This window comes from Halichoerus grypus, chromosome 9 (genome assembly GCF_964656455.1).
Source record: "Halichoerus grypus chromosome 9, mHalGry1.hap1.1, whole genome shotgun sequence".
Taxonomy (NCBI): Eukaryota; Metazoa; Chordata; class Mammalia; order Carnivora; family Phocidae; genus Halichoerus; species Halichoerus grypus.
The window spans coordinates 68,538,397-68,565,655 of record NC_135720.1 but is presented as its reverse complement, the minus strand read 5'-3'; the positions used below and the strand labels follow the sequence as shown (position 1 = coordinate 68,565,655).

Sequence of the window (27,259 nt, the reverse complement as noted above, 5' to 3'; positions counted from 1 at the left end):
ATTACTTCATGTCTTTATTATTGAGGGCAACTTTCTCGTCTTTAGATATTTTATGAAAATATTCATCAGAGATAAAAAAAAAATGTTATTGAGATATTTGTAATTAACACTCATTTAAAATTTTTCAGGTCTCAGAAAGATTCCAGCAGCTAATGAAGCTCTTTGAAAAGTCAAAATGCAGGTAGTTAATGGTTCTGCTACAGGAGACTAGTAAAGTAAATGTTTGACACTGTTACTGTGCAGTTAATGGCCTGTAGTCATTGAAGATATGAGTAGTGGGTGAGAGACATCCAGTTGAGTTCCTGCTTCAATCACAGGTTGGAGGATGATTGCCCATGCAGGATTCTGAGGTCACCTCATCCACAGGGACATGCTCAGAGTGAAGCCTGCTGCAGTTCAGATCAGCATGGCATCTCTCCTCAACTCTCTCTTTTTAAGTATAATTGACATACCATATTATATTTCTCCTCAACCTTCTGATTGCTGATGAGTCTAAGGTGGAGGGGAAATGCATTTGATGATTAATAAAAAATCTTTTATAGATGAAGAAAAATAAAACATTCTTGAATAGCATATATTTCACAGGCAATGAAGTCTATAGTCTTTGTAATTTAATATTTTTCAAATTTTAATTAGTACTAAATACTTTTAAAATATAGAATATTCATCCTTCATAAACATGAAATCTGTCATCTGAATAGATGGCATGATTTACTATGTTAATTTAAATTAATAATGTACACAGACATGTTTCCTCAGCTTATTTAAGCCATTCCTATACAGGTTTATTAAGGCAATAATTATCAGCAGGGTTTTTTTTCAGTAAGACCTGAACCAATTGCTTAAATATTTTGGACTTTTACATAAGGAAAATTATAAAGATATGTAACCTATCACTATTTTTCAATTTATTTGTAATCATAATTATTTGCAGAACACCCAATTTCAAATTAATTTCAAATTAAATTCAGTTCAAATTAAATTAAATCTGAATAGAAACTGTATTTGGACATAGGTCTTAATGTGAAGTGTCCTGAATATTTTTGAGTTTTAAATCTATTTCTGGACCCAATGTAAATTACTGTCTTGAGATAATCTGTTAATTTCAGTATCTTCTCTAAGCAACTCATTTGCTAATGAGATCTTAAGATATTTAGCAGTTTACTGTGAAGTTAAAATCCTATTTACATAATTTGGAATGTAAGATTGAATAATGGAGAATTTAAATGGAAAAAGCTTATTCTTTAAGAACTTTTCGAATGGCCTGGTTATTTTTTAGATTTATTGTGCTTTAAAATTTTCACTGCCTTTAAGAACTTCAGCTGAGTTTTTATTTTACCTGAATGTTATCTTAAAATGTGACTTCCATTCTTTTGTGAAGATAATATACATTCATGAAAGAACTCATTTGTATCTGGAAGTTATGCTTACTAGTTCCATTACAAATCTAAAATCTTAATGGTTTTGATACTTGAAATTTTATTTGCTTGCATGATAGCAAAAACAGTAGGTTATTTTATTTCTAGCTGTCTCTCAACTAATTTTTCCCATCCCAAGTACTATGGTCGCATTAAATTCTTGTCAGAATCAGAATATAGCAATAAAGTTACCAAACTAATTCTGTTAAAAGCTAGTTCTTTAACACTGATACCTGAATGAACTCATTTAAAGAACAACACCTGATAAAAGGGTCATATCAGAAAAATAGAATCATAACTTTAGCATTTTCTTACATTACAGATAAATTGCTGAACTCCTTGGAGTCTTAATTGATATTGCATACTACACAGAAGCTTGGAATTCCTCATGTTTTAGATGGGGAAATAGAGGACAGTTTTATGGCATATTTGATTACTACATAAAAATCTACATTTGCTATTACTTGCTGACTCTTTAATCTCAAGTCAGCATGTTGAGCTTGTTCCAGTCATCAGTCTGATTTGCTCACTTACTACTGGTCAAGATATTTATTTTTAAACAGAACTTGTTATTAAAGATAAAAACAACAACAAAATGGCATTGAAACTTTAGTTTTGATATTTCAAAGAAACAGCTTTCTTTTCTAGATTTTTCAAAATAATTTTGTAGCATTTTAAACAATTAGTTTGTTTCATCCATTTTTATTTGCTTTTCTAATTGCCTCTCATTTTGGTAAATTGTAAAATAATTTAAATAGTGTATATGTAAATATGTATAATTACAATGATGTAAAATACTTTGTGTGTGTGTATGTGTGTTTGTGTGTGTACACACACATAAATGGCCTTGCCCAGCCAAGGATTTTTTTTTTATATGTATAAAACTTTTTGTATAAATTTGCTTTCAATACCAGTAATGTATAAATAAAGCCATGTAAATTCTGTTATATTTTGATTAGAATGTTTCTTTTAGTGCGTTTAGATAATGATTAAAAGAAAAAAAAAAAAAAGGTAAAACTCCCAGGGGACATGGGAGCCGTTTTGAAGTGGTTCTTGGTGGGGGTGTGGCTGGCTGAATGTCTGTGAATAGATTCATTAGAGAAAACCAGTTGCCTCTGCCTGCTTTCTCACAGCAGGTACTAGTACAGTGAACCAGACCTCTGCTGCAGGTGTCCTCACAGATAAAATCTGGGCAGCACAAAAGCCTTTTTGGGTGAAGATTTGGGGAAAACAGGTAAGGATTGACTAGCTTGTGCATTATTTGTTCACTCCTCCCCCTCTAGACTCCTAGGACTGGTGGGTTGCAGTGTCGGCCCTAGACTCTAGGAAGTGCCTTAGGAAATCGCCATTTCTTCCATGGTATCTGAAGAGGAAGCTCTGATCTGAAGGGTTACTTGGTAGATAACAAACTGAAATAATTTACAGTGGTTTTTGTAGTGTTGGGGCTATCCACCGTAGGGCTTTATCTTCTTGCCTCTCTTTGAACCCCCAACATAGCCCAAAGGGCTGGCCCTCAGCCTTTCCCCAGAGCATACTGTCACTCAGAAGAGCCCACACTACTAGGGAAGTGAGTTCACAGGCCAAAGTAAAGTGATAACTAAGAGATACCACTTGTTCAAAAGAAAACTCCATTACATAAGACCATTAGAATCTAAAATTAAGCCAATAAACATTAAAAGAAATAAAGGGAAGATTGTAGCAATGTAATATAAGAAGAAATAATGACCCAAGTAGAGATATAAAAACCATAGTATTTAAAATAACATAAATGGAATAAAAAAAGAATAGATACAGCTGAAGAATAAATTAGTGAGTTGGAAAATTGAGAAACTCTCCCAGAAGCAAAGAAAAAAAAAGCAAAAAAAAAAACCATGGATGCAGATTTAAGTGAGATGAAGGACAGAAGTTGATGGGCCAACATTCAAGTAACAAAAGGGGTCCAGGATAAGAAAAAAATTTAAAGATTGAAAGGGCCATAAAGTACCAAAGAAGAAGAAAGTACCCACATCTAGACACATACTGAAATTTAAGAGTATTACAGATGAGAAAAAAAAAAAGTTTTTCTTGTAAAAAAAAAAAATAAAAGTTTTTCTTGTATAAAGAACAAGAATCAGATTGACCTCAGGCTTTTCAAGAGCAATATTGGCTGTAAGAAAACCTTTTGAAGTATTGGACCTAAAGTTTTACATCCATTTAAGTTGTTACTCAAATGTGAGGGCTTAATAAAAACATTAAGATTTACCATTCAAAAGTCCACATCGATAACATTTTTGGAGAAAATAGCAAAAAATAAGCCCAGGAGATAGTACAAGAGCTAGGCAGTAAGAGTGGTTAGATACCTTGGTAAAGTGTGACTAGGACAAGAAAGAGGAAAAAAGGAAGTATATCCATAATCCAGAATTAATTTTAGACCATACCAACACCGTGGAGATCAAGGGACCATGAGAATGTAGAGTTCTTGACTTGTTAGGATGAAGGTATAAATTTAAAAATGTTGAATTTTAAAACTCAAAGTCTGGCCTTGAGAAAAGAAGTAGCTCGGTAAATTCCCACAAAGTGAACACTTGTAGAACGCCATCCAGGTCAAGAATGAGAATTTTGTCAGCTCCCCCAGAGAGCCCCACCCCCTATTCCTAGTTACAGTCCTTCCTCTTCCTGGAGATCAGTGCTCTTGCTGACATTACCGTAGGATGGTTTTACCTGTTTTTGAACTTTCAGATGGAATCATAAATCATATTTGACTTATTTGCTCACTCAGGTTTGTGAGAATCTTCCATTTAGGTTGTTTCCAGTTTGGGGTTATTTAAATAGTGCTGGTCTGAACATTCTTGTACATGTTTTTTGCTGCACATATGGACACATTTGTGTTGGATACATACTTATTAGTGGTATGCAGATATGAAGTTTAGTAAACACTGCCCAACAGTTTTCCTGAGTGTGTTCATCAATTTACACTTCCTCAGTAGTGTGAGTTCCAGTTTCTTGACATGCCTTCTACCACTTAGTATGGTCAGTCTTTCATCTTAGTCATTCTGGTGGAGTGATACCTCTTGAGTGTTGGCCATTTGACTATCCTTTTTTGGGGGGTAAATTCCCTGTTCAAGTTTCTGATCTACTCTTCTTATTAATTTGTAGGAATTATTTCTGTATTCTGGATATGATCCCTTTATTCTGTATGTAGAAATTCCCTCTCCCACTTTGTGATTTGCCTTTCATTGGGTCACATATTTTTTGATGAGCAGACATTCTTAATTTTAATGAAGATTTAATTTATTATTCCTTTAATTTATAGTAGTACCTGTTGAAGAAACCTTTATTAACTCCAAGATGATGAAGATATTTTCTTATATTAATGTCAGAATCTTTTATTGTTTTACCTCACACATTTACATCTACAGTTTACTGGGAATCGATTTTTTTTGTAGGGTGTGAGGTAGGGGGTAATTTTAATCTCTATTTTTAAAAAACATCCAATTGACTAAGTCTCATTTGTTGTAAAGACTGTCTATACCTCACCGCTCTTCATTGCCACCTTGGCAACAAATCAGGTTCCCATATATGTATGAATTTTTTTCTTTCTGGAATCTCTCTTCTGTTTATTGGTCTCTATGTCTAAACTTGCACCCATATTATCGCTCTCTTAATTACTTTATAGTAAGTTTTGATATTCAGTAGACAAATTCTGTCACTTTGTTTTCTTTCCTCACCATTGTAATGGATAGATTGGCTCTTCATATTTCCACATATGTGTTAGAATCAATTTATCAAGTTCCATGGAGTCTATGAATCAATTTGGGAAGAATTGACATCTTTACAATGTTGAATGTTCTAATCCCTGAGCATGGTATATCCCACCATTTATTGAAATTAATTTATTTAAATAACGGGGTGTGTGTATATAAGTCTGGCATATTTTTCATTAGAGTTTGATAGTATCTGATCTTGTAGTAAATGATTTCATTTTCTTTTTGGTACAGAAATATACTTGACTGTATACCTAGAGACTTGCTGAACTATCATATATGTGTTAAAAAAAATTTTTTTTATTAAAGCTTTTTTTTAAATGATTTTATTTATTTATTTGAGAGAGAATGAGAGAGAGAGCACAAGAGGGGAGAGGGTCAGAGGGAGAAGCAGACTCCCTGCTGAGCAGGGAGCCCGATACAGGACTCGATCCTGGGGCTCCAGGATCATGACCTGAGCCGAAGGAAGTCGCTTAACCAACTGAGCCACCCAGGCACCCCATATATGAGTTAAAAATTTATCTGTAGATTCTTTTGAATTTTCTCTACAAAATCAGTTTTATTTCTTCCTTTGTAATCTTTAAGCCTTTTTTTTAACATTTTTTTTGCAGTGGCTAAGAACTCTAATACAATAATGTTTAGAATTGATACTAGTGAATATTCTTGTCTTATTCCTGATCTCATGGTGGAAACTTAGAATATTTTACCAACATGAGGCTTCCTGTAAATTTAAAAAAAAAAAAAGGATACTCTACAGATTAAGGAAGTTTCCTTCTATTCTTAAGAGCTTTTTTAAAAAAATCATGAATGGATGTTTTATTAAAATGTTCTTTTATTTTATAAATGTGAATTACATTTTTAAATATTAAACAGACCTTGTAATCTCAGAATAAGCCTAACTAATGTGATGTATTAGATCCTCTTTATATGATATTAGGTTTGGTTTGCTAATGTTTTTTGTTTAGGATTTTCTGTTATTTTTGGGGGGGCAGTGAGATTGATCTAAAAATTTTCTTTCTTAATGTCAGGTTCTGGTATTCAGATGATATTGCTGGCTTCATAAAATGCATTGGAAAGTGTTCTTTTTTCTGTTTTCTCTGAGAGGTATATGATGATATTGTGAAAGACATGGGCATAAGCCCATTTGCTGAACCTATTTTGCTATGAAATGAGTTTCTTGAACAGAAAATGTGTGGAATGCAGTAGTGGTGAACAGGTATTCCATAATGCCATTCTAAGAATATGATTGCCTCCCCCTTCATGAATAGAGCCAGTCTTATGTAATAGACCTGCCACTAAGTAGTTGGCTAGTCCATATTTGGACTCAACTTTGACTTTGTGGTTGATAGGTTAAGCCTTGCACAATGGAGGTACCCAAAACAGCTGTGGTGAGGAGAAGTCCATGTTGCTGAGCCCGTACAAAACTTTCTTTCTTGCCATATGGCCATTTTTACACGAAAGTAAGCACTGGGTTTGCAAGGGAAAGAGACTCATTTCCAGAATGTATTATCTTGTCCATCTCATTGTTGAGATTCTCTTCTACAAGTAGATGCCTTTTGTGAATAATCACATGGGACACAATGTTCACTCTTTGTGTACAATGTTAGGACTCCATTCACGTTGCTCCTTCCCTGGACTTTGTCCTATATCCAGTTATGTTTTCTCCAAGTCTTTAACCATCCAGTCAAGCCTTTAACCACTGCCCTTGAATAGATTCTAGTTTTGGTCCTCTCTCTAAGTGAAGGAGACAATTATATATATTGTTTTTTTTTATTTTATTCATGAGAGACAGAGAGAGAGAGAGGCAGAGGGAGAAACAGACTCCCTGCTCAGCAGGGAGCCCAATGCGGGACTTGATCCCAGGACCCCGGCCCGGGATCATGACCTGAGCCAAAGGCAGACCCTTAACCGACTGAGCCACCCAGGCGCCCGGAGACAATTATATATATTGTTAAAAGTTCTATGTCCCTTCCTACCCCCATCCTTGGGGAAAATTTCCCTTTTTCATCCTGTCCTGATTGGAGTTGTAATATTGCAACTGTTGACTTCTGGCTTGTGCTAGCATGTGATGTAGAAACACCTGGAAACTGGGCCCAAATCTTTTTCTCCTCAGTTAACTGGTTATAAGGAGGTGCATATGAGGGTTAGGGTTAGGTGTGGATCGAGTGAGAAGAGAAGCTTGTACAGTATTACATATTAAAGGAGTCTGAGCTACCTGCTTATGCAACTTGTATCTTCCAAATCTGCTTCAGCCTGCTTATTTATATAACATTTCCTCTTACTTTTTTAAGCTTTTATTTACTTATTTGACAGAGAGAGACACGGCAAGAGAGGGAACACAAGCAGGGGGAGTGGGAGAGGAAGCAGGCTTCCCGCTGACCAGGGAGCCAGATGCGGGGCTCGATCCTAGGACCCTGGGATCATGACCTGAGCCGAAGGCAGATGCTTAACGACTGAGCCACCCAGGTGCCCCAGCATTTCCTCTTATTAATGAATGCTGCTTTTTGTGCCCAACTTTATGGTTGGGTAGGTGAGATAAAACCCGGTTAATTCTAGGCAGTTTGGGTCACCTGATCACTGATTACCCATAGTCAGGCATTCAGTCTCTAGCAGGGTATAGCTTTGCTATAAAACACTGGAAGGGGGCGCCTGGGTGGCTCAGTCGTTAAGCGTCTGCCTTCGGCTCAGGTCATGATCCCAGGGTCCTGGGATCGAGCCCCGCATCGGGCTCTCTGCTCCGCGGGAAGCCTGCTTCTTCCTCTCCCACTCCCCCTGCTTGTGTTCCCTCTCTCGCGCTCTCTCTCTCTCTCTCTGTCAAATAAATAAATAAAATCTTTAAAAAAAAAAAAAAAATAAAACACTGGAAGTATGCACTCCCATTCTTTTATTAAGGCTTACCAGAGACTTCATGCTACATATTTATTAGCTATAGTCTCCTTTTTTTTTTTTTTTTTTAAGATTTTATTTATTTATTTGACAGAGACACAGTGAGAGAGGGAACAGAAGCAGGGGGAGTGGGAGAGGGAGAAGCAGGCTCCCCGTGGAGCAGGGAGCCCGATGCGGGGCTCGATCCCAGGACCCTGGGATCATGACCCGAGCCGAAGGCAGACGCTTAATGACTGAGCCACCCAGGCGCCACAGCTATAGTCTCTGAGTGTCATCTGATTTGCTGGGATCTCGCACTGTTTTTGTACTACAGCCTGACCTTGCTGCAGAGCCTTTTCTATGTTCCCTAGTGAAAACTGACAGCCTTACAGGTTGATCGTTAAGTGGGCCAGCGTTAACACATCAAGTGGCCTCTGGAATTCATAAAGGCTTATCAAATATTGTGGGTTTTGTTTCATTTTTTTTCAGTTATTTTAGTGCAAAGGAAAGCAACATATCTTTTCACTTTGCAGGGGATGGACCTCCAGAAACTTCCCTGTGGTGGCAGGCCCCTTCATTTTGGTGGGGGTTTATATCCTGTGCTGTGGCATGCATGTCTCATTACAAAAGCATCTACCATACTTGCTTCCTCTTTCTCATCAGATCCAATCAGCATTATGTTGTGGCCCAGTATGATGTTCTGGGGGACCTTCTAGACTTTTGTGACCTAGATGATGGCAGAGGACAGGAAAATTGATGTAGCCTTCAGACAAGATGGTGACAAGTGTATTGTCTGTGATCCATTTTGAGTTAATTTTTGTGAAGGCTGTAACCTCAACATTTAGATTCAGGAAGGCAAAGGAAGGATTAGGGAAGAAGCATCTAGAAAAACAATTTGGTGTCCTATTTCGCAGTTTGGGGGGGGGTTCATGGATGTTCATTATATTATTAAAAAATAAATTTTTTAAAAGAGACACGCATAGAAGAATAATGGCATTGTGTCATGATCCAAGGATAATGACGGATTTGATTCAATGCACTTGAGGCGTATTTTAAAAATTAAATAATATCTTGAGGTGCCTAAGTCCTGACATTATGAGAGGAGCTGGTGATAAAAAGATGAATCATTCTTCCTCTGAAGGATCAGCTTCCTGGGAAGACAAACACCCAATTGTGAGATGTGGTATACTAGTGTTACAAGCAACAAGTTGGGGGCAACATAGAGGAAGAGCTATATGATCTGGTCCTTGAAGGACGCCAAGGCAAAGAAGAGTCGAGGAAGGCATAAATTCAGCTTCTTGTGGGTAAATTACTTTTAAATTTAATTGAAATTTTTGTGTAGGTAATACATTTGTTTGGTTTAAAAATCAAGAAGATATCAAATATATCACTCTGAGTCTTGCTCCTTTCTTTTTCTTTGTCCAGCCTATTAGGGAAATCTCATATTATTTTCTTGTGTATATTTTTACTACTACCTTATGCATTTTCATTTCTTATTTTTTCCCTTTTCTTACAAAAAGATAACATACCTTTGAGAGTTATGTACCTTGCTATTTTCATTTCATAATATATGCTGGAGAATATTCCATATCAGTACATTTTCTTATTCTTTTGTATAGCTGGAAATATACCATTGTGTGAATTTATCATAATTATTTAGCCAGTTCCCTTTGATGGACATGCTGGCATTTCCTATCTTCTGCAAATGCAAACAGTACTGTAATGAATCACTTTGTACACATCATTTCATACATGTGCAGGCGTACCTGTAAAGTAAATTCATAAGGGTATATAATTGAGAACCAAAGTAGTAGATTAGGTTCATGAGCACACATCCTGGGAGAGGCAACTGGCAACTGGAAAGGTGGTGAGAGAAAAGCACTATGTTTACTAAGCAGCAGTGTCTCCTAAATATGAGATAGTTAACTCTGCATCTCATACGTTCATTAATCTGAGGTTGACATTGTCATAGGATGGTTTTTGTTTTTGTTTTTTGTCGTAGAATGTTTTTACAAGTGGAAGGTGGGATCTAATTTCATGCTTCTTAGAACTACCTTTATTATATAATTTTTTTTTTAAAGATTTTATTTATTTGACAGAGAGACACAGCGAGAGAGGGAACACAAGCAGGGGGAGTGGGAGAGGGAGAAGCAGGCTTCCTGCCGAGCAGGGAGCCTGATGTGGGGCTCGATCCCAGGACACTGGGATCATGACCTGAGCCAAAGGCAGACGCTTAACAACTGAGCCACCCAGGCGCCCCTTAGAACTACCTTTAAAAAAGCACCAAGAAAGTAAATGGAAGTAGAATTCAAAGATGAATATTATTGAAAACAAAATCCTTACTGGCAAGATTTTAAGAGATCATTTATGAAATGAATGGCTTCATCTTCCCAGAAATGCCCTGATAATTGCGGTCAGACATACTTTCTTGACTCACATAGGATTAAAATACAAAAGATGTTTGAGGCATCTTCGTTTGTCAGATTCACTTCTTCGCTGGAGCAAAGTGTATGTGCTAAGAAAGTATAAAACTCTGTTAAGGAAAAATATTAATGGGTCACCCATTAAACTTTAGCCTGGAATTGCTACTTTAAATGTTTTCCTGGAGTGCCTATGGCTTAGTAGGTTAAGCCTCTGACTCTTGGTTTTCACTCAGGTCATGATCTCAAGGTCGTCAGATCTAGCCCTGCACGGTTTCCGTGCTGGGCGTGGAGCCTGCTAAAGATTTTCTCCCTCTCCCTCTCCCTCTCCCCCTCCTCCGCTCTCTCTTGTGCGCACTCTCTGTCTCTCAAATAAATAAATAAAATTGTAAAAAAAAAATGTTTTCCTGTTGTATATTTGGGAAATTCACAATCTTTGGATTTTCTTTTCCTTATGCAAGTGGAGGCATTATTTTTAAAACAAGATTTTAAAATGAACTCCTCAGGCAAGTCTTTGGCTTGTGAGAAGTAGGGATGTGCAGTACGTAAGTCTTGGGCCCTCCATCCTGGCTGGGTTCAGCCAGAGCGCCTCTTTTTACCGTTTTATAAATTGGAATTCCTAACAATAATTGACTTTAGATTCTGCTTTTACAATGTTTTGAAAGTCACTCATTTTGACCTTTTATTTTGCAGTTCTGTTTTTCTGCAATGGGTGTGGTTATTTTTTGCATGGTAATACCTTTTATCTGAAGAACACCAAATTCTCTGCTAGGAACCTGATAGTATAACCCAGTTCCTATCATTTCCTACATTTTCTCCTAGCAATCTCTTATTTTCTCATGGTAGGTCCCTCTGAATCTTATTAGCAGATGAAGGACTTGACACAAATGAGCTTTCCTCTTCTGCTGCCATTACCCTATATTACTCGTACTTTCTCTTCATTGGTATTATGTCAGCTTCCCCAGTCTTTTTTTTTAAGATTTTATTTATTTGAGAGAGAGAGCACAAGCAGGGGGAGCAGCAGAGGCAGAGGGAAAAGCAGACTCCCCACTGAGCATGGAGCCTGATGTGGGGCTCAATCCCAGGACCTTGAGATCATGACCTGAGCTGAAGGCAGACGCTCAACGGACTGAGCCACCCAGGTGCCCCAGCTTTCCCAGTCCTAATGTTTTACAGCTGCTTGCAGAAAACAACCAACTACTCCTGCCCTTAGGGGATTTATGTCTCCAGCTGTGAATGAGGTGACACGGTATTGGTACCATTGACTAGCACAGAGACAGTAACTAGTGGAGCTCTGACTCCATGTGTATTTTCCTCCATCTTGAGACATTTGTTCTCTCTAAACTTTCTGTTCCCTTCTGTTTCTCGGAGTGTGTCTTGGGCCTGCCAAGGACTTCATAGATTCAACATAACTTGGTGAGAAAGAAAGTAGGAACTCTGGAAAAACAAACCCCAACTTGTTCTCTATGGGAGTGGTTCTCATCCTTTCGTGTGCTGATTCCTGCTTAGCCTTCGGGCTGGTTGGGGATGAGGCAGTAGGTAGAGTTCCTCTTCTCCAGCAGCAGTGCAGTATTACCTCATCGGGACATTTTGAATTATTACTATGAGATTATGGGAGAGTTACCCACTTTGTGCCTCTGCCTTAAAGATCCTGCTTGCTAAAAGTCTTCAAGAATGAAGTGATCAGATCGATTCATCTGCAGGAGATTTTTTTTTTTTAACAAATTGACATATGGTTGTGTTTATTTTTACTTCACTGCCTAGTTTAAGCATTATTTTCTTAAGTAATACATTTGCTGATGAGAGGATTCAGTATACAAGATTCATCCCACCTCTTCCCCAGTCACTTGGTTGCCTTCCCTTGAGGCAACTAATATTAGGAGTTTCTTGTGTACCCTTCTGAATTATTCTGTGCATCATGTATGATTTTAATGTTTGACTCTGACAAGATGCTTTAAAGGTATTACATTCATTACTCTTCAGGTGAATTTTAGAATTAAATGTCAAGGGCTTTCTGGGACAGTGTACCCAATACCGTACAAATGTACACATTAATACATCATGTGTTTTTGCTTCTAGTTAATTCTGATAATTTGTACTTGAGGCTAGTGTGCCAGATAGTGGAAATTTAACCTCACCTGTTTGGCTTTTATTATCCTTTCTTTAAAACTAAATATGTGAAAAATAGAATAGTTAGATGATACTTAGGAACTATCAGTAATTTTATGTACTTTCAAAAAAATTTTTAAAGATTTATTTGAGAGGGAGAGGAAGCGAATCTCCATCAGACTTCTTGCTGAGCATGGATACCGACTCAAGGCTCAAGCCCACAACCCTGAGATCATGACCTGAGCTGAAATCAAGAGTTGAACACTCAATCGACTGAGCCACCCAGGCGCCCCAAGCGTCAGACTCTTGATCTAAGCCCAGGTCTTGATGTCAGGGTCATGAGTTCAAGCCCCACGTTGGGCTTCATGCTGGGTGTGGAGCCTACTTGAAAAAAAAATGTGCTTAGGAGCCCTGATTTTAAGTCATCATTGGGTTCCAATGATATCCTTGCTGTTACCCCAAGATGGCAGTGAGACTGCTTGAGATATGACTATTATAGATGTTATAAGCCTGGGAGTTAGGAGACCTAGTCTCGGCATTAGGCAAGTCATTTGACCTTTCTGGAATTCAAATACTTTCTCCACAAAAATCTGACATAGCTTTCTTTCTTTTTTTTTTTTAAGATTTTATTTATTTATTTGAGAGAGAATGAGATAGAGAGCATGGGGGGGGGGAGGGTCAGAGGGAGAAGCAGACTCCCTGCTAAGCAGGGAGCCCGATGCGGGACTTGATCCTGGGACTCCAGGATCATGACCTTCGCGGAAGGCAGTCGCTCAACCAACTGAGCCACCCAGGTGCCCTGACATAGCTTTCTAAGACTTTCAGATTAGCTACTGAAAAAAATTCCTAAGCTGCCTGTTTCAACCTAACAGAGTATTGCTAGAACAATTAAATCTACAGACAAGTGCAGCCTTGTCTCTGGTCTATTGATCTCTTTTTGAGATGTTTCTACTTTCAGCCTAATATGATTTGCAAGAACACTTTGGGTTTGTCACTCCATTGTTACTTGTTCACATTTGATAAGCCAGGATTCACCCCAGGCAGCTGTTGAATGAAATTGGACATGACCCATTGATCTGTGACATGGATTCCCAGAGCAATCAGTTGGAAAAAATGCACCCAAAACTCAAATCACTGTAATCACAAATAAAAAAGGAAAATTCTCATTTGTTTCACTTTTCATTTCTAAATATGATACACCAGGGGAGGCTCAGCCATGGTGTCAATTAGAAGAAAATATTACAAGAGAATTGCAAAGCCCCAAAGGACGTTTTGACCTCCAGGGAGAAGTAGGTTAGACTCTATTGATCAAAATTACTGTGCTCATTCTGGTTTCTGCCCCAGAATCAGAGCTGAACAGAGCCTTTATATCTGCAACCAGCAGCAGTTGTTCACTAATTAGCCACTCATGGTCCAACTTTAAGGTTTTTTGAACCCAGTTGTTACCATTTTTTTGACCATCTGTAAGGTAAGTGGTAAACGTGGACTTTCTTGTTTATGAGAAATAGAGGAAATCCCTCTGGGGATAGAAAGATAAGATCTGAAATAAAATTCAGGAAAGGAGCAAGTTTCTACATGGGAGATGCTAAATTAGTATTTAATAATAAAATTCAAGAATATTTCTAGGACCTGTAGTCATTATTGGTAAAAAAGTAGTTACTTTCAGGAAATATAGGAACATTTGAGGATTTTGATCTTGCATGCCAATACGCATGATTGTATTTCTGTTTTTCACGTTGGCCCAGTTTTCCTTTACTTGCTATTAAAGGGTAATAATTACCAAGTTTTAAAGGGATAGTGGCAATAAGAAGCATTAAATAGTTTAGGACTTCCGAGTAGAGAATAGTGATATGAGTTAGCTTTCTCATTTCAGGGTTTTTTATATATAAAATAGAAGGTCTAGATTTTTTGTAAGTGCTAAAGGAATTATTTTTAAATAAAGAATAATGTCCAGAAATTTTTAAGGGAATAATGAGAAAGGAACTAAACTCTTTGAGAGGATAGAACTTAGTAAATTACTGCTTCAGTTAATGAGGCATAAGTCCAAAATTTTAAAATCTGTTTTTTTATATGCAAGTACTACATGTGACTACATTCCTAATTTTTTAATTTCAAGCAATTCTCAAGTAAATAGAGTAAAATATAAAAGTCTCATTAATACCCCTCCCAAATTCTGAGGTATCTAATATTTAAATTTTATTTAAAAATTGTGTAGACATGTATGCATATACAAGTAGAAATTTACATAAATATTTACATTGGATAAAAATCTGTCATGCTTGCTTAGAAGATTAAGAAATCTTTATTCTTTTTCCTTTTTCTTTTTTGCCTCTCTTTTGCCCCTCTACCCTCATAACCTCCTGTAGATCTCCAGTAACCTATATTAACTTCCTGGTGTGTGGCCTGTATTTTCTTTCTCCATGCTCATATAGTCATGTATATATACCTCATATACATATGCATACATATATATGTACATTTATAGTATTTTATTTTACTCTGACATAAAATCTCACATTGAATCTATGGATCAACTAATTTGGGGAGAGTTGACATCTTTACAAATACCGTTTTCCAATCCCTGAACATGGTATATCCCACAATTAATTTATATAAATAGAGGAGTATGTGTATTTGGCATTGTGTCTCTCCTTGAAACTCTGTCCTTTGGTTTCAGTGACACTGTTCTCATGGCCCCCCCTCCCCCCCACTTTGGCCATTTCTCATTTTTATTTGTAGACTTATTTTCCTTATTTCTCAGGGTTCTATTGGCTCACTTTGTCTTGTCCCTAAGTGATCTCTACCTATTCAGTGATTATTCACAAATGTTTAAATGTTTATCTCTAGTTGTTTGTACCTTTCGTTGTTTTTATTCTCTAGACCCAAATGCCTTCTGGACATCTCCACTTTTGCCATTCAGCTTTGTTGGGTAAAATCTAAAACTTTTTTCAATTATAATTTCTGACATGATGTGCTTAAAAAAGACTTCCTCTACTTCAAAATTACAAAACATTATATTTTATTGTAATACTGTTGTGGTTGCCTTTTTTACATTTAATACTTTATTCTACCTGGGATTTATTTTATGTTTGGAGAGATAAGTAGGGAAAATGTAATGATTCCATATTTTTTCTCTTGTATTTTTTTTAAAGATTGATTTATTCATTTGAGAGAGAGAGAGAGAGCATGGGGAGAGGGGCTGAGGGAGAGGGAGAGAAAGAGAATCTCCAGCAGACTCCTGGCTGAGCACAGAGCCCAACATGGGGCTTGATCCCACAACCCTACAACCCTGAGATCATGACCTGAGCCTGACCTGAGACCATGACCAAGAGTTGGACGCTTAACTGACTGAGCTACCCAGGCGCCTCTCTCTTGCATTTTTGAGTTGATACTCACTCAATTCTTTTCTTTTTCACTATTTGTCCATTTTATGTGTTACTGAGAGTCCTATTGACTAAGTACTGTGAGGGCTGGATGGGGTATATCTTGTTCATTGTTGAATTCCTTGGCATTTAGGACAATGTCTAGGTGATAGTAAGATTTTAGTAAATATTATTGAATGAATGAAATATGGAGGGGGAAAATTCTTTCATTAGTGGTTTTAACTTCATAACACTTTACTGTTTTTTCTCTGTATCTTTAATATCAGGAAATCTGCATCTTAGAAGCTTTTAGCCTATCAAATATTTTAATCTCATCAAATTTTGAAAAACATTCTTTTTTTTTTTTTTCAAGGTAAACCAAATAACTTATTCATATCAGCTATGCTTCGATTCTTTCCTAGATCCCAAGCTTACTAGAGAAGCAGTTTATATTCACTTTTCCTCTAAGTTAACAAAACTTTCATGAAAACATGCTGTTCCACATGTGGCTTTGTGGATATAATCACATGTCTATTACTGTTTCTGTGTCTGCTTAATCTTTACGGCTACGCTGTGCCTGTCCCAGAGGCTTTATTTGGCTGATTTGTTTTCTTTACTTGCAGTGGGAGCCATGGATAATACATAATGAGGATCTGCTTTGTTTTTTTGGTGATGATTATTCCAGTGTTAAGGTCAAGGAACTGAGTTTTAAAATGGAAAGACAATCACTGTTATTTAATGATACCTTCTGTGTGCAAAGAACAAAATGCTATAGAATATGTCTCTATCTGCAAAGAGTACCTTTCCACGAAGAGGGACAGAAGACACAACCATCATAAAATTCATCTTAAGCGCAATGTCAAATCAGTGGTAGAAACAATAGTGTGGGCATTCAGGAATGGGAAAAATCACTCTGACTTGGGATGGCTAAGGTAAACTTCCTGGAGAAGTTGAGACTTAGTTAAGATCATGTAGGATGTCTGGTTAATGGCGCATCTGATATGGGTAAAAAAATGAACAAAATTTGCAATGGAATGCATTGTACAAATGTGACGGCCATTGGATACAGTGGAATGACAGTCAACCTTGTGTGGGAGAGGAGAGGCAGGAAATTGGATCAGATTGTGGAGGGTCTTTAGTTTTGTTTTTTGTTTTTGTTTTTTCCAAAAACATTCCTTGGAAGTATCCTATTTCATCAAGCATAAGCCATAAATATTAGGGCTGGAAAATCCTTCATAGCTTTGCTGACATGAAAAAAAAGAACCTGCTTTATTGATGAGCCTTTGTCTTTGTACATTATATCCATGAGTGCTATTAACTTCAGTGTTTTCTGTATGTTTCAGACATTAGTCTCTTACCATGGGGGATTGGAATTTATTGGGTGGCATCCTAGAGGAAGTTCACTCCCACTCAACTATAGTGGGGAAAATCTGGCTGACCATACTCTTCATTTTCCGAATGCTGGTACTTGGTGTGGCTGCTGAAGATGTCTGGGATGATGAACAGTCAGCATTTGCCTGCAACACCCAGCAGCCAGGTTGCAACAACATCTGTTATGACGATGCTTTCCCTATCTCTTTGATCAGGTTCTGGGTTTTACAGATCATCTTTGTGTCTTCTCCTTCTCTGGTGTATATGGGCCATGCACTTTATAGACTCAGGGCCTTCGAAAAGGAGAGGCAGAAGAAAAAGTCACACCTCCGAGTCCAGATGGGGAATCCCGAGCTTGAATTGGAGGAGCAACAAAGGATAGATAGAGAGCTGAAGAGGTTAGAGGAGCAGAAGAGAATTCATAAAGTCCCTCTAAAAGGATGTCTGCTGCGTACTTATGTCTTACACATCTTGACAAGATCTGTGATGGAAGTAGGGTTCATGATAGGCCAATATATTCTCTATGGGTTTCAAATGCACCCGCTTTACAAATGCACTCAACCTCCTTGTCCTAATGCAGTGGATTGCTTTGTATCCAGGCCCACAGAGAAGACAATTTTCATGCTCTTTATGCACAGCATTGCAGCCATCTCTTTGTTCCTCAATGTACTGGAAATATTTCATCTGGGAATCAGGAAAATCATGAAGGCACTTTATGAGAAATCCAGCAATGAGGGCACTGAGGATGAAAGCAGCACCCCATTCCATTTGAAAAAATATTCATTGGCCCAGGAGTGTATGATTTGCTCTCCCTTGCCTAAAAGAATCCCTCTACTTCAAGCAAACAATCAACAGCAAGTCATTCGAGTCAATGTGCCGAAGTCTAAAACCATGTGGCAAAGCTCACAGCCCATGCAACTTGAAGTAGACTCTTGCTGTGTTAAAGAGTGGGCTGAGAAGGATCAGCACAGTGGACAGCTCCATGCCCACGGCCCATGTCTCTGGGAAGCCGGTACTCAAAGTCAGCACCCCGGACAGCAACTGGACCGTTCCTCCGGCCTACACAACGCAAAGTCTCAGTCCTGCCTAGGTACAGAGATAGCTCCTAGACACTGCCCATCCTATGCAATAGGAACCTGGGGGCAGTCCCAGGATCGACGACTCTCAGGAGAGGCTCTCACAGATTTGCACAGTAAATGTAGAGACAGCGATGGCAGTGTGAGAAAGAGTGGGGTCTGGACAGACAGATCTTACCTGGGCAGTCACAAGGCCAGCTTTCTGTCCAGATTACTGTCTGAAAAGGGACACTTGTACAGTGACTCAGGAAGCTCCAGTTCTCGGAACAGCTCTTGCTTGGACCTTCTGCACCGGGAAAATAGCCCCTCGCTTCTGCCTTCAGCCACTGGATACAGAACATCAATGGTAAGTAAAGACGGACAGCCTGACTGAACATAGGACTATTGCAAGAGGTTTTCCACTCTAGCTACTTCTTAGCCTTCGCTGTCCAGCTACCGGGTGTGTATATGTGTGTGTTAAGAGAGAGGGAGAGAAGGTGAGGGAGGTTAATTTATGGAGAGTTAAATCCTGTCATTCAATACATTCAATTAAATTCAATTCATGAAATAAACTTAATGAAAACTTACTTTATATTATTCAGTCTTAGTAAGTGCTGGGTTTATAAGTGGATAAAATACTGTCTCTGCTATCAAAGGGCTCAGAGTCTAGATGGGAAAGTTAGTAAGCATGCAAATGTGATCAAGTGTAAGGTGCCCTGTTAGAAGGGGTGGATGGGCAAAGGAGGGAGTGGTCAATTCTTTATGGATGGGTCAGGAAAAGCTTCGTAGTAGCAGTTACTTTTGAATTGAGCCTTAAAAGATGTGGTGAGTTTCTCCAGATCTAGGAAGACTGGGGTACATGAAAGAAGGCCATCCCAGTACAGGGAGCAGCACAGACAAAGGCTGAGAGCTGTGACACAGCAGGGCTGTCTGGGGAGCTATGTGTGGCTGGGGCACTGGCAGGTAGGAAGGCTATGGAGAGGGAAAGCTGGAGAAGGGGCCATGGAGGTCTTGTGGGAAGGCAATGGAGCACCCATAGAGGGTGTGCAGCGGAGAAGTGATGGGATCAGAGTTACATTTTAGAAAGCTCTGTCACAGTGTGGAAAATGGATCAGAAGAGGGATCATTTGTAACCTTGGGTTGCCCTTGTCTCATTAAGGAAGGAGGGTGTGCTCCATTGTTTTAATAGCTCTGGCATTTAAAAGTCATATACAAAGATTTGGTGATATATTTCACAAAGACTAAAATCAATATTTTATTGATTTTAATTCTGTTTTCTGAAAAGCCAGTGTGGAATAAACATTTCCTGCTCATTGTTAAGACATGGATATTTACTGTGGACTCTTCTCAATTCTGGAAAAAAGAATGACACTTGCTTTATCCACCACTCCTAACAGCTTTTTTCCATTAAAAAGAAACAACTCCAGGTTTTGTGGGGGAACTTCCTAGTTGAGCTCACTTGGTTGAGCTCACACACTTGCTTTCTCCTGTTAATGATAATGATTAAATCTATGATGATTGAATCCCTACCCCAGTTTCATATCTCTGAGCTTAGAGATATTTTGTTACTGCACTAAAGCCATATCTTGAGGAGGAGTCATCCTACCTAGATTTTTCCTATAATACTTCTTTCAAACTGATACTCGTTTCTTGTCAGTGACCAGTCATCTCCCCAGGAGACTATGTTTAGGATCAGAGTGTGGCTACTTGGAACCCACACCAAACTACAGCAGGGTTCTCAACCCTGGCTACGAGTTAGAGTCATCTGGGGGCTTTAAAAAATCTTCATGCCCAGGACCCATCCAATTCCAATTAAACCAAAATCTTTGAGGGTGGGATGCACATCAGGATATTTAAGTAAATTCTACCCATAAAGGGGCGCCTGGGTGGCTCAGTCGTTAAGCGTCTGCCTTCAGCTCAGGTCATGATCCCAGGGTCCTGGGATCGAGCCCCACATCGGGCTCCCTGCTCTGCGGGAAGCCTGCTTCTCCCTCTCTCACTCCCATTGCTTGTGTTCCCTCTCTCACTGTGTCTGTCTCTGTCAAATAAATAAATAAAATCTTTTAAAAAAAAATTCTACCCATAAAGTGGGGCTTGGACTTATAATTCCAAGATCAGGAGTCATATGCTGTACTGATTGAGCCAGCTAGGTGCCCCTAGGATTAGTATTTTATTTTATTTTATTTTTAGATTTATTTATTAGAGAGAGAGGGAGACCAGGGTTGGGAGGAGCAGAGGGAGCGGAAGAGAGAGAATCTCCAGCAGGCTCCCCACTGAGAGCAAGTAGCCTAATGTTGGGCTTGATCCCACAACCCTGAGATCATGAGATCCCGACCTGAGCTGAAACCGAGTTGGCTGCTGAACCGACTGAGCCACGCAGGTGTCCCTGGGATTAGTATTTTTTAAACTCCCATGGTGATTGCAATGTGCAGCCAGGGTTGAGAATCACTATTTTAGAGTAACCTTGCCAGGGGTTACTGCTTCTTATCTCCATTTGTGAAGTCAGCAAGACAGTTTTAGTCATTTTCCCTTTCTTATACCTCTTTCCATGTGAGAGGAGTCTTCGTATTGGCAGAGAGTTGAGGGAGAGACGGTAGTGTTTAGTTAAGGCAGATTTTTTTTAAATCTTTCAGATTATCTTTTGGGGGAGGCCAGCCATTCCTACAAGCCTGGAGAAAAGATGATGAAGATGACAGGCCCCCTTTCTTTTTTCTTCTTCCTCTTTCTTCCCTGTTTTTTATGTTTCTAGGAATTACAAATAATGTCTTTGGCCACAGAGATTTCCTACTTATGGTCACTTTCCCACCAAACCCCTTACAGGGTTGACAGGCCACTTCACTCCCCAGATGGTAGGAAGACTTGGGGATTGAGGCCACAGCTATCAACCCCAGAGCTCTGTGGCTGAGACATGATGCTTCTTGCCTACAGAGGAATCTGTAATTAGAAATCAGTGCAGCAAACAGGATTATAATCATCCACTGTCAGTATATGGACTGTAAACTGCTTTTTACACTGTATTGGGTCCTGGATGGCAGAATTTTTAGGGCTCAGTAAGATGCATTCTGACTTCAGCAGTTGATGTTTCAGAGTGAAATAACTTCTGGTAGGACCACAGTTGCTTTGCTGCTTATGATGTGTCCCTTCGAGGGAACTGTCCTGCAAAAGAAATGCATTCTATTTTGGAAGGTCATAGAAGGCACCGGAAGGAGCCATGATTTTATGCTCTGAGACATTTCCCTTGCTGTCACCCAAACCCTACAATTTGTTCAAGTCCAAACTCACTGATCGCTAAATAGGCTTCTATCAAGGTTGGTTCTTTGAAGACTTAGCTGGGCATAGAAAGCAGACTTTCATTCTGGCCAAGTGAGCCTGGGGAGGAGGGCTGGCTGAGTTTAGCAACCCGCACTACCCTCTGTAAGGGAGAACTGTCCCCATTGCCGAATGCAGAGATGCTGTGGAGCAGTAATTGCTGTGCCCAGTTCCACATGAAATCACTAGGGAGGCTTTGCAAACTGCCCCAGGAAAAATCTCTGCAGAGGGAGCCTTGACACTAGTACTTTTTAAAGCTCCCAGATGATTCCAATGTACAGCCAGAGTTCAGAACCATGGCCGTAGAGAAGGGAGATTTTGACATTAGGAATAAGATTGCCCTGTGAATTCTTCCAATCTTTTGGGACATTAACGTGATGTAGCTTCAAAAGGTGAGAACACTTACACTTAGTCCCACTGCCTGGGATGTACCACCCACCCTAAGACCTTGGCATGACCGATGGGGCCAGCTGTGCCAAGGCCCTACAGAGTTCTCTTGGGCCACGATCAAGGAGGGGAGAGACAAGGACGAGGTTGAAACAGGCAGGAGCTGATATTAGGGCTTTATAGGCCATGGAAAGGAATTTGGGCTGGATGGCACAGGGATGGTGGTGAGCTGAGAATATGTTTCAAAAAAAACCCCACGTTCTGGAGAGTCTATTATAGGGCTACTCTGGTCTGAATGTTTGCATCCCCTCAAAATTCATATGTTGAGACTTAATCCCCAATGTGATGGTGCTTGGAGGTGGGGTCTTTGGGAGGTGATTAGGTCATGAAGGTGGAACCCTCATGAATAGGAATAGTGCCCTTATACAAGGGGCTACAGAAAGTTCCCTATCCTATCTACTATGTGAGGACACAGCAAAAAGCTATCTATGAACCAGGAAATGGGTTTTCACCAGACAGGGAATCTGTCAGCACCTTTATCTTGGGCTTCTCAGCCTCTAGAGCGGTGGGAAATAAGTTTCTATTCTTTATAATCCACCCAGTCTACCTGAATGGACTAAGACAAGTGGTAAGAGTACAGTCAGGGAGGCCAGCTAGGAGGCTTACACAGTGGCCCAGGGGAGAGAGGCATGTGGCTCAGACCAGGGGACCATCGTTAATGGTTTGCATGGAAGAACAGTCTTTCTTGTTTTTCAAATTAAAGTAATACATGCTCATTGAAAGAAATTCAAGCAATATAAAAGAACATAGAGAATAAAATGTGAACCTGACCATGTGAGGATTCATCTCTTTTTGTTCTCATCTGGATTCAGTTCCCACTTTACTCCCCGAAGACAACCGCTAACAGCTTAGGGTGTATTCCCCCTACCTTCCTCAGGGTATTTGTCATCTGTCTTTGAGGACAAATGTATGTCCACCCATATATGGTGGTTTTTAAAAATACAAATGTGATCATGTAGAGATGTAGAGATGTCTTTGCAATTTGCTTTTGCTCATTTCATATGTCACAGGGGTCTCCCCATGTCAGTACCTGTGGAACGGCCTCAGTTTTACATTAATTCATGCTTTTGTATGGTATGGATGAGCCATAAGATACTTGATGGCCAGTTAGCCATTCTAACTTTTTTCTACTGCACGCAATGTTGCAGTGGATGTTTCATACATATATCTTTAACAGGTATCTAGAAGTGGAATTATTGGTTCTAATGGACACGCACATATTACATTTTGACAGATGCTGAAAATTTTTGTTCAGGAAGGACTACACCAATTTGTTCTCTCTCTTTTTAAAAAGATTTTATTTATTTATTTGAAAGAGAGGCAGAGAGAAAGCGCATGAGTGAGGGGGAGGGGCAGAGGGAGAAGCAGGCTCCCCACTGAGCAGGGAGCCTGACTCGACTCAGGGCTCGATCCCAGGACCCTGGGATCATGACCTTAGCCGAAGGCAGATGCTTAACCAACTGAGCCACCCAGGCGCCCCTACACCAATTTATTCTCTTATCAGCACATTAGTACCTCTTTCCCCACACTTATTCATACCAGCCATTATCTTTTTTCCTTCCAATCTGATGAACTAAAAGTGTTTTCCTTTGTTTTTTTCTTCCATATTTTATTTTAGAGAGAGAGAGCACAAGTGGGAGGGGCAGAGGGAGAGGGAGAGAGACTCTCAAGCAGACTGCGCTCAGCACGGAGCCCGAGGTGGGCCTCGATCTCACGACCCCGAGATCATGATCTGAGCCGAAACCAAGAGTTGGATGCCTGACTATACCACCCAGGCGCCCCATGTTTCCCTTTGTTTTAATTTACATCTGTGATTACTAGTGAGGTTGTTCATATGTTTACTGGTCATCTGTATTTCCACCATGAACGATCCTCGTCTGTCTTTTCTGTTGGGATATTTGTCTTTCTTCTGATTTCTAGGAGCTCTTATATGGTATTATATTAACTCCTTGTCTGTATGTGTGTGTGTTTGTGTGTGTGTGTGTGTGTGTATATGTATGTATATATATATATATATATATATATATATATATATATATATATATATGGAAAGATTTTTCTCCCAGTCTGCTTGTCTCTTATCCCTGTTTATGGCATCTTTGAATTTTTACTATTATATTAAATCTAAAATCTATTACTTCCAGTTTCTTTGTCTCATTTGAGGTCTTTTTTTTGACTTCACATTAAGAAGTGTTATTAGATGGGTATTTTGAGGATGGATTGTACTAATTTATTGAGCCCTTTGGTTGAGCAGTTTTACATAACATAACAATTACCAAAGAATCTGAAGAAGAGGAGGAAAGATACTCACTTCATTAAGGGCCTGATGGCGGTCTAGACACTTCATGGGCTTCCTCCCTGTAGCCCTGTAATTATCTCTGTTTTATGGATAAAGAAATAGGTGACTTGTCCGCAGTCATACAATTAGGATGTGGTGAAGCACAGTTCTTGGGACGTAGCAGGGACATAAATTAATATTTATTGGATGAGTGAATGAGCTGGAATTATTCCAAGCCTGTCCAACTCGACCCAAGCTCCTTCTATACCTCATTACTGCTTCTTGCTCTCTCTGCATAAGGCAGCCTAAGTTTAGCAGATTTTTAGGGTCAAGGATAGATTATTACAAAATGGAATATTCCACATTTGGATCCCTTTTCCCTTCCACATTATGCAAAGTCAAAAATCTGGCTAATTGTAGAAAGAACAAAAATGGAGCTTTGGAAGAAGTTGGCTTACAGTTTTAGACCTGGATTTTGGACGAAAACAATACGTGGAGAAGGATAAGAAGATGACAGGTGGGATTCAGATCTTTCAGGGAACAGAACCTCTTCCGTGGTCATCCTTCTCTGGGTCAACCTCGGGAGAATTGTCTTCAGCAGGTTTTGATTGGATCCCTGGTATTTGTGACATACACAGAGTCCCAGGTGGGTGGGCAGGGCTGACTCTTACAAGTCCTTTGAGTCTATTTTGTTTGTCTTGTTTCCTATTTCTTTCAGAACATGCTTCTAGAACTTTCGTCTCTTATGAAAAAATAATTCATGTGTGGGGCCAGAAAAATGAACCCAGGAGTAACTGGCATCTGCGGGAGAAAAGTTGCACTTTTGTTAGCTCAAACTTTGAGAAGAACTGCGGGAACCATTCCCTCCACAGAGACACCCACCGGGCGATGGGTGTGTACAGGGTGCTCCCAGCTGGGCCCCCCTGTACAGGAGACCCTCCCCTGATGGGGCTGGGATCAGCCTCTCACTGCCCCACCTGGTCTCACCATCGGTCTGATCTCAAGCAGGTGGAGGAAGGGAGGAAGTGCACCCCGGGAGAGAAAATCTCGGGTAAGAGCTGCTGCCTGTCTGAGGGGAGAAGGATTGGGACATGGCTCTCCTTCCCCCACCTAGCAGCCCGGTGGGATTTGATGCCCTGCTCGCTGCAGGGGGCACCCTGTTCTGCGGTGGCACAGCAGCAGTTAGGACCATTGATCAGATAGATGGAGTCACTGACCGATCGATCTCCTGTTGGTTCCTTCTCTCTGGAGGACCCTGACACACTGGGGACTGCCTGGGATGCTGCGGAAGGGAGCCCAGCATTGGATGGAGCTGGTCTGGGCTTCTAGCCCAAATGGTTCCTGAGTCTTCTCTGTCCCCGTACTTTGCAGAGGTGGAAATGAGGTGTGGAGATATGAAGAGGCATGATCTGTTCCACAGTAAGTTGGTAGAAGAGCCAGTGAAGACCAGGTGGATGAAAATGATGCTGGGGCCAAGTCCAAGTGGGTATCACTAGGGGGCAGAGCATATTCCAGGTGCTTAAGACACGTTATCTCCACCTTGTACAACTGTGTAAAGTTACTGTTCACCCCCATTTTATAGATCAGAGAGGCTCAAAGAGACTAAGTAGCTTGCGCCACAGCTCAAGGTCGCACAGCTGAAGTGTCTGCCGTGCAGCTGAATTCAGACCCAGATCCCGCTGCTCCAAGGCGCGGACTCCTTCCAGGAAGCTGTGAAGCCATGCTCTCTCCTATCCATGACAATCAGCGGCCCCTGGGCAGTGATTTATTTGCACATCTTCCTGTCCAACTAGCCTGTGGAAGCTGTAAGGATAAGGGCTGTACATTTTCAATCTTGGATGCCCAGCATGCAGCACAGTGTTGGTTGGTTGAATGAATGTATGTTTCTGTACAGATGCCAAAGACAATATATGACCTTTCGCTTCCAGCTCTCCAGTCTATTCCTTATTCACTGGTGTTCTGTCATGTCCTGTCAATAGGTTTATTATGAGAGACTCTTTCAGAAGCCTGTATGGCAGCATTTTTTTTTTCCTTTAATTTAAACTTCCTTTATCCTCAGAAGCCTTTACAGGGTCAACTATACAGCGCAAAGAGAGGTTAAAGGATGGGTGTAAAATGTGATGCTCCCAGTCAATGCTGGTGTGTCTCTGACGGATTCCACCTCCTGCTTTAGGATGAGGATCACTGCTTCAGGGATGCACTTGTCTTCAAGGGGCAAGAGTAAGAGCTAGCCATGAAGAACCAGTAATGCCTCTTTCTGGCTGACTGAGCAGGCCTGTGACAGTGTATGTTGGCATCTGTAGGAGCCAGAGGGGTGAGGATAGAAGGTATCATGTTCTTAAATCAAATGAAAGGAAAGACACTTGCATAATGGGATGTGGGATGAGTGGCTTTTTCCATCTCTCTGGAAAGCGAAGGTGCTCAATGGGGAGAATTGGAAACCCATTCCACTCTGGGCCCTATCACAAAACGGATGTTAAACATCAAATACAATCTTGCTAGTGCATCCTAATTGAGGGGCGGGGGTGATGGGCTGGAGAAGAGTGAAAAATTCTAGAGCTGTTTGAAAGAACAGCCTAATTATTCCCAAATAGATACAACAAAACTGTTGGCAGGGACTGTCTGGGAATCCTCATTGTACCCTGGAAGTAGGTATGGATCCCTCCGAAGGTGCACATTCAAAGGAAAGAAGATGGCTGCTGCCCATCTGGGGCAGGACAGTGTTTGAATGCCCCTCTTCTGCAGAAAACAGTGGCTTTATTCTCTTGCAAACTATGATTGTCATTCCCAGGACAAGTGCAAATGTCAAGGTCAAAGGAGTGAATGACCATCAGTTCTAAATGACCGGGTTTTTTTTTTTTTTTCCTTTCTTTCCTTCCTTC

At 40.0% G+C, this 27,259-nt stretch overlaps 2 protein-coding genes across 4 annotated transcripts in view; both read left to right on the top strand.

The window, feature by feature from the left end:
- The window catches only part of CASP8AP2 (caspase 8 associated protein 2), a 38,955-nt gene extending 36,590 nt beyond the window's left edge, over window positions 1-2,365 (top strand). For both annotated transcript variants that reach the window (XM_036065151.2, XM_078054996.1), the window contains exon 10: window positions 129-2,365. In XM_036065151.2, coding sequence (XP_035921044.1) covers window positions 129-185 — 57 coding nt within the window. In that variant the 3' untranslated portion in view covers window positions 186-2,365. The remainder of the gene's footprint in view (window positions 1-128) is intronic.
- On the top strand, window positions 164-26,304 carry GJA10 (gap junction protein alpha 10). Of its 2 annotated transcripts, XR_013441182.1 has the most exons (5): window positions 164-181; window positions 2,552-2,652; window positions 17,261-18,710; window positions 25,096-25,428; window positions 25,749-26,304. XR_013441182.1 is itself a non-coding variant. In XM_078054997.1 (4 exons), the coding sequence occupies exons 3-4, from the start codon at window positions 17,277-17,279 to the stop codon at window positions 25,132-25,134; spliced, it is 1,473 nt and encodes a 490-aa protein (XP_077911123.1). In that variant the 5' UTR covers window positions 164-181; window positions 2,552-2,652; window positions 17,261-17,276; the 3' UTR covers window positions 25,135-26,304. The 2 variants fall into 2 exon arrangements, 1 of the variants encoding a protein (XP_077911123.1); XM_078054997.1 differs by having other exon boundaries at window positions 25,096-26,304.
- The last annotated feature ends 955 nt before the right edge of the window (window positions 26,305-27,259 follow it).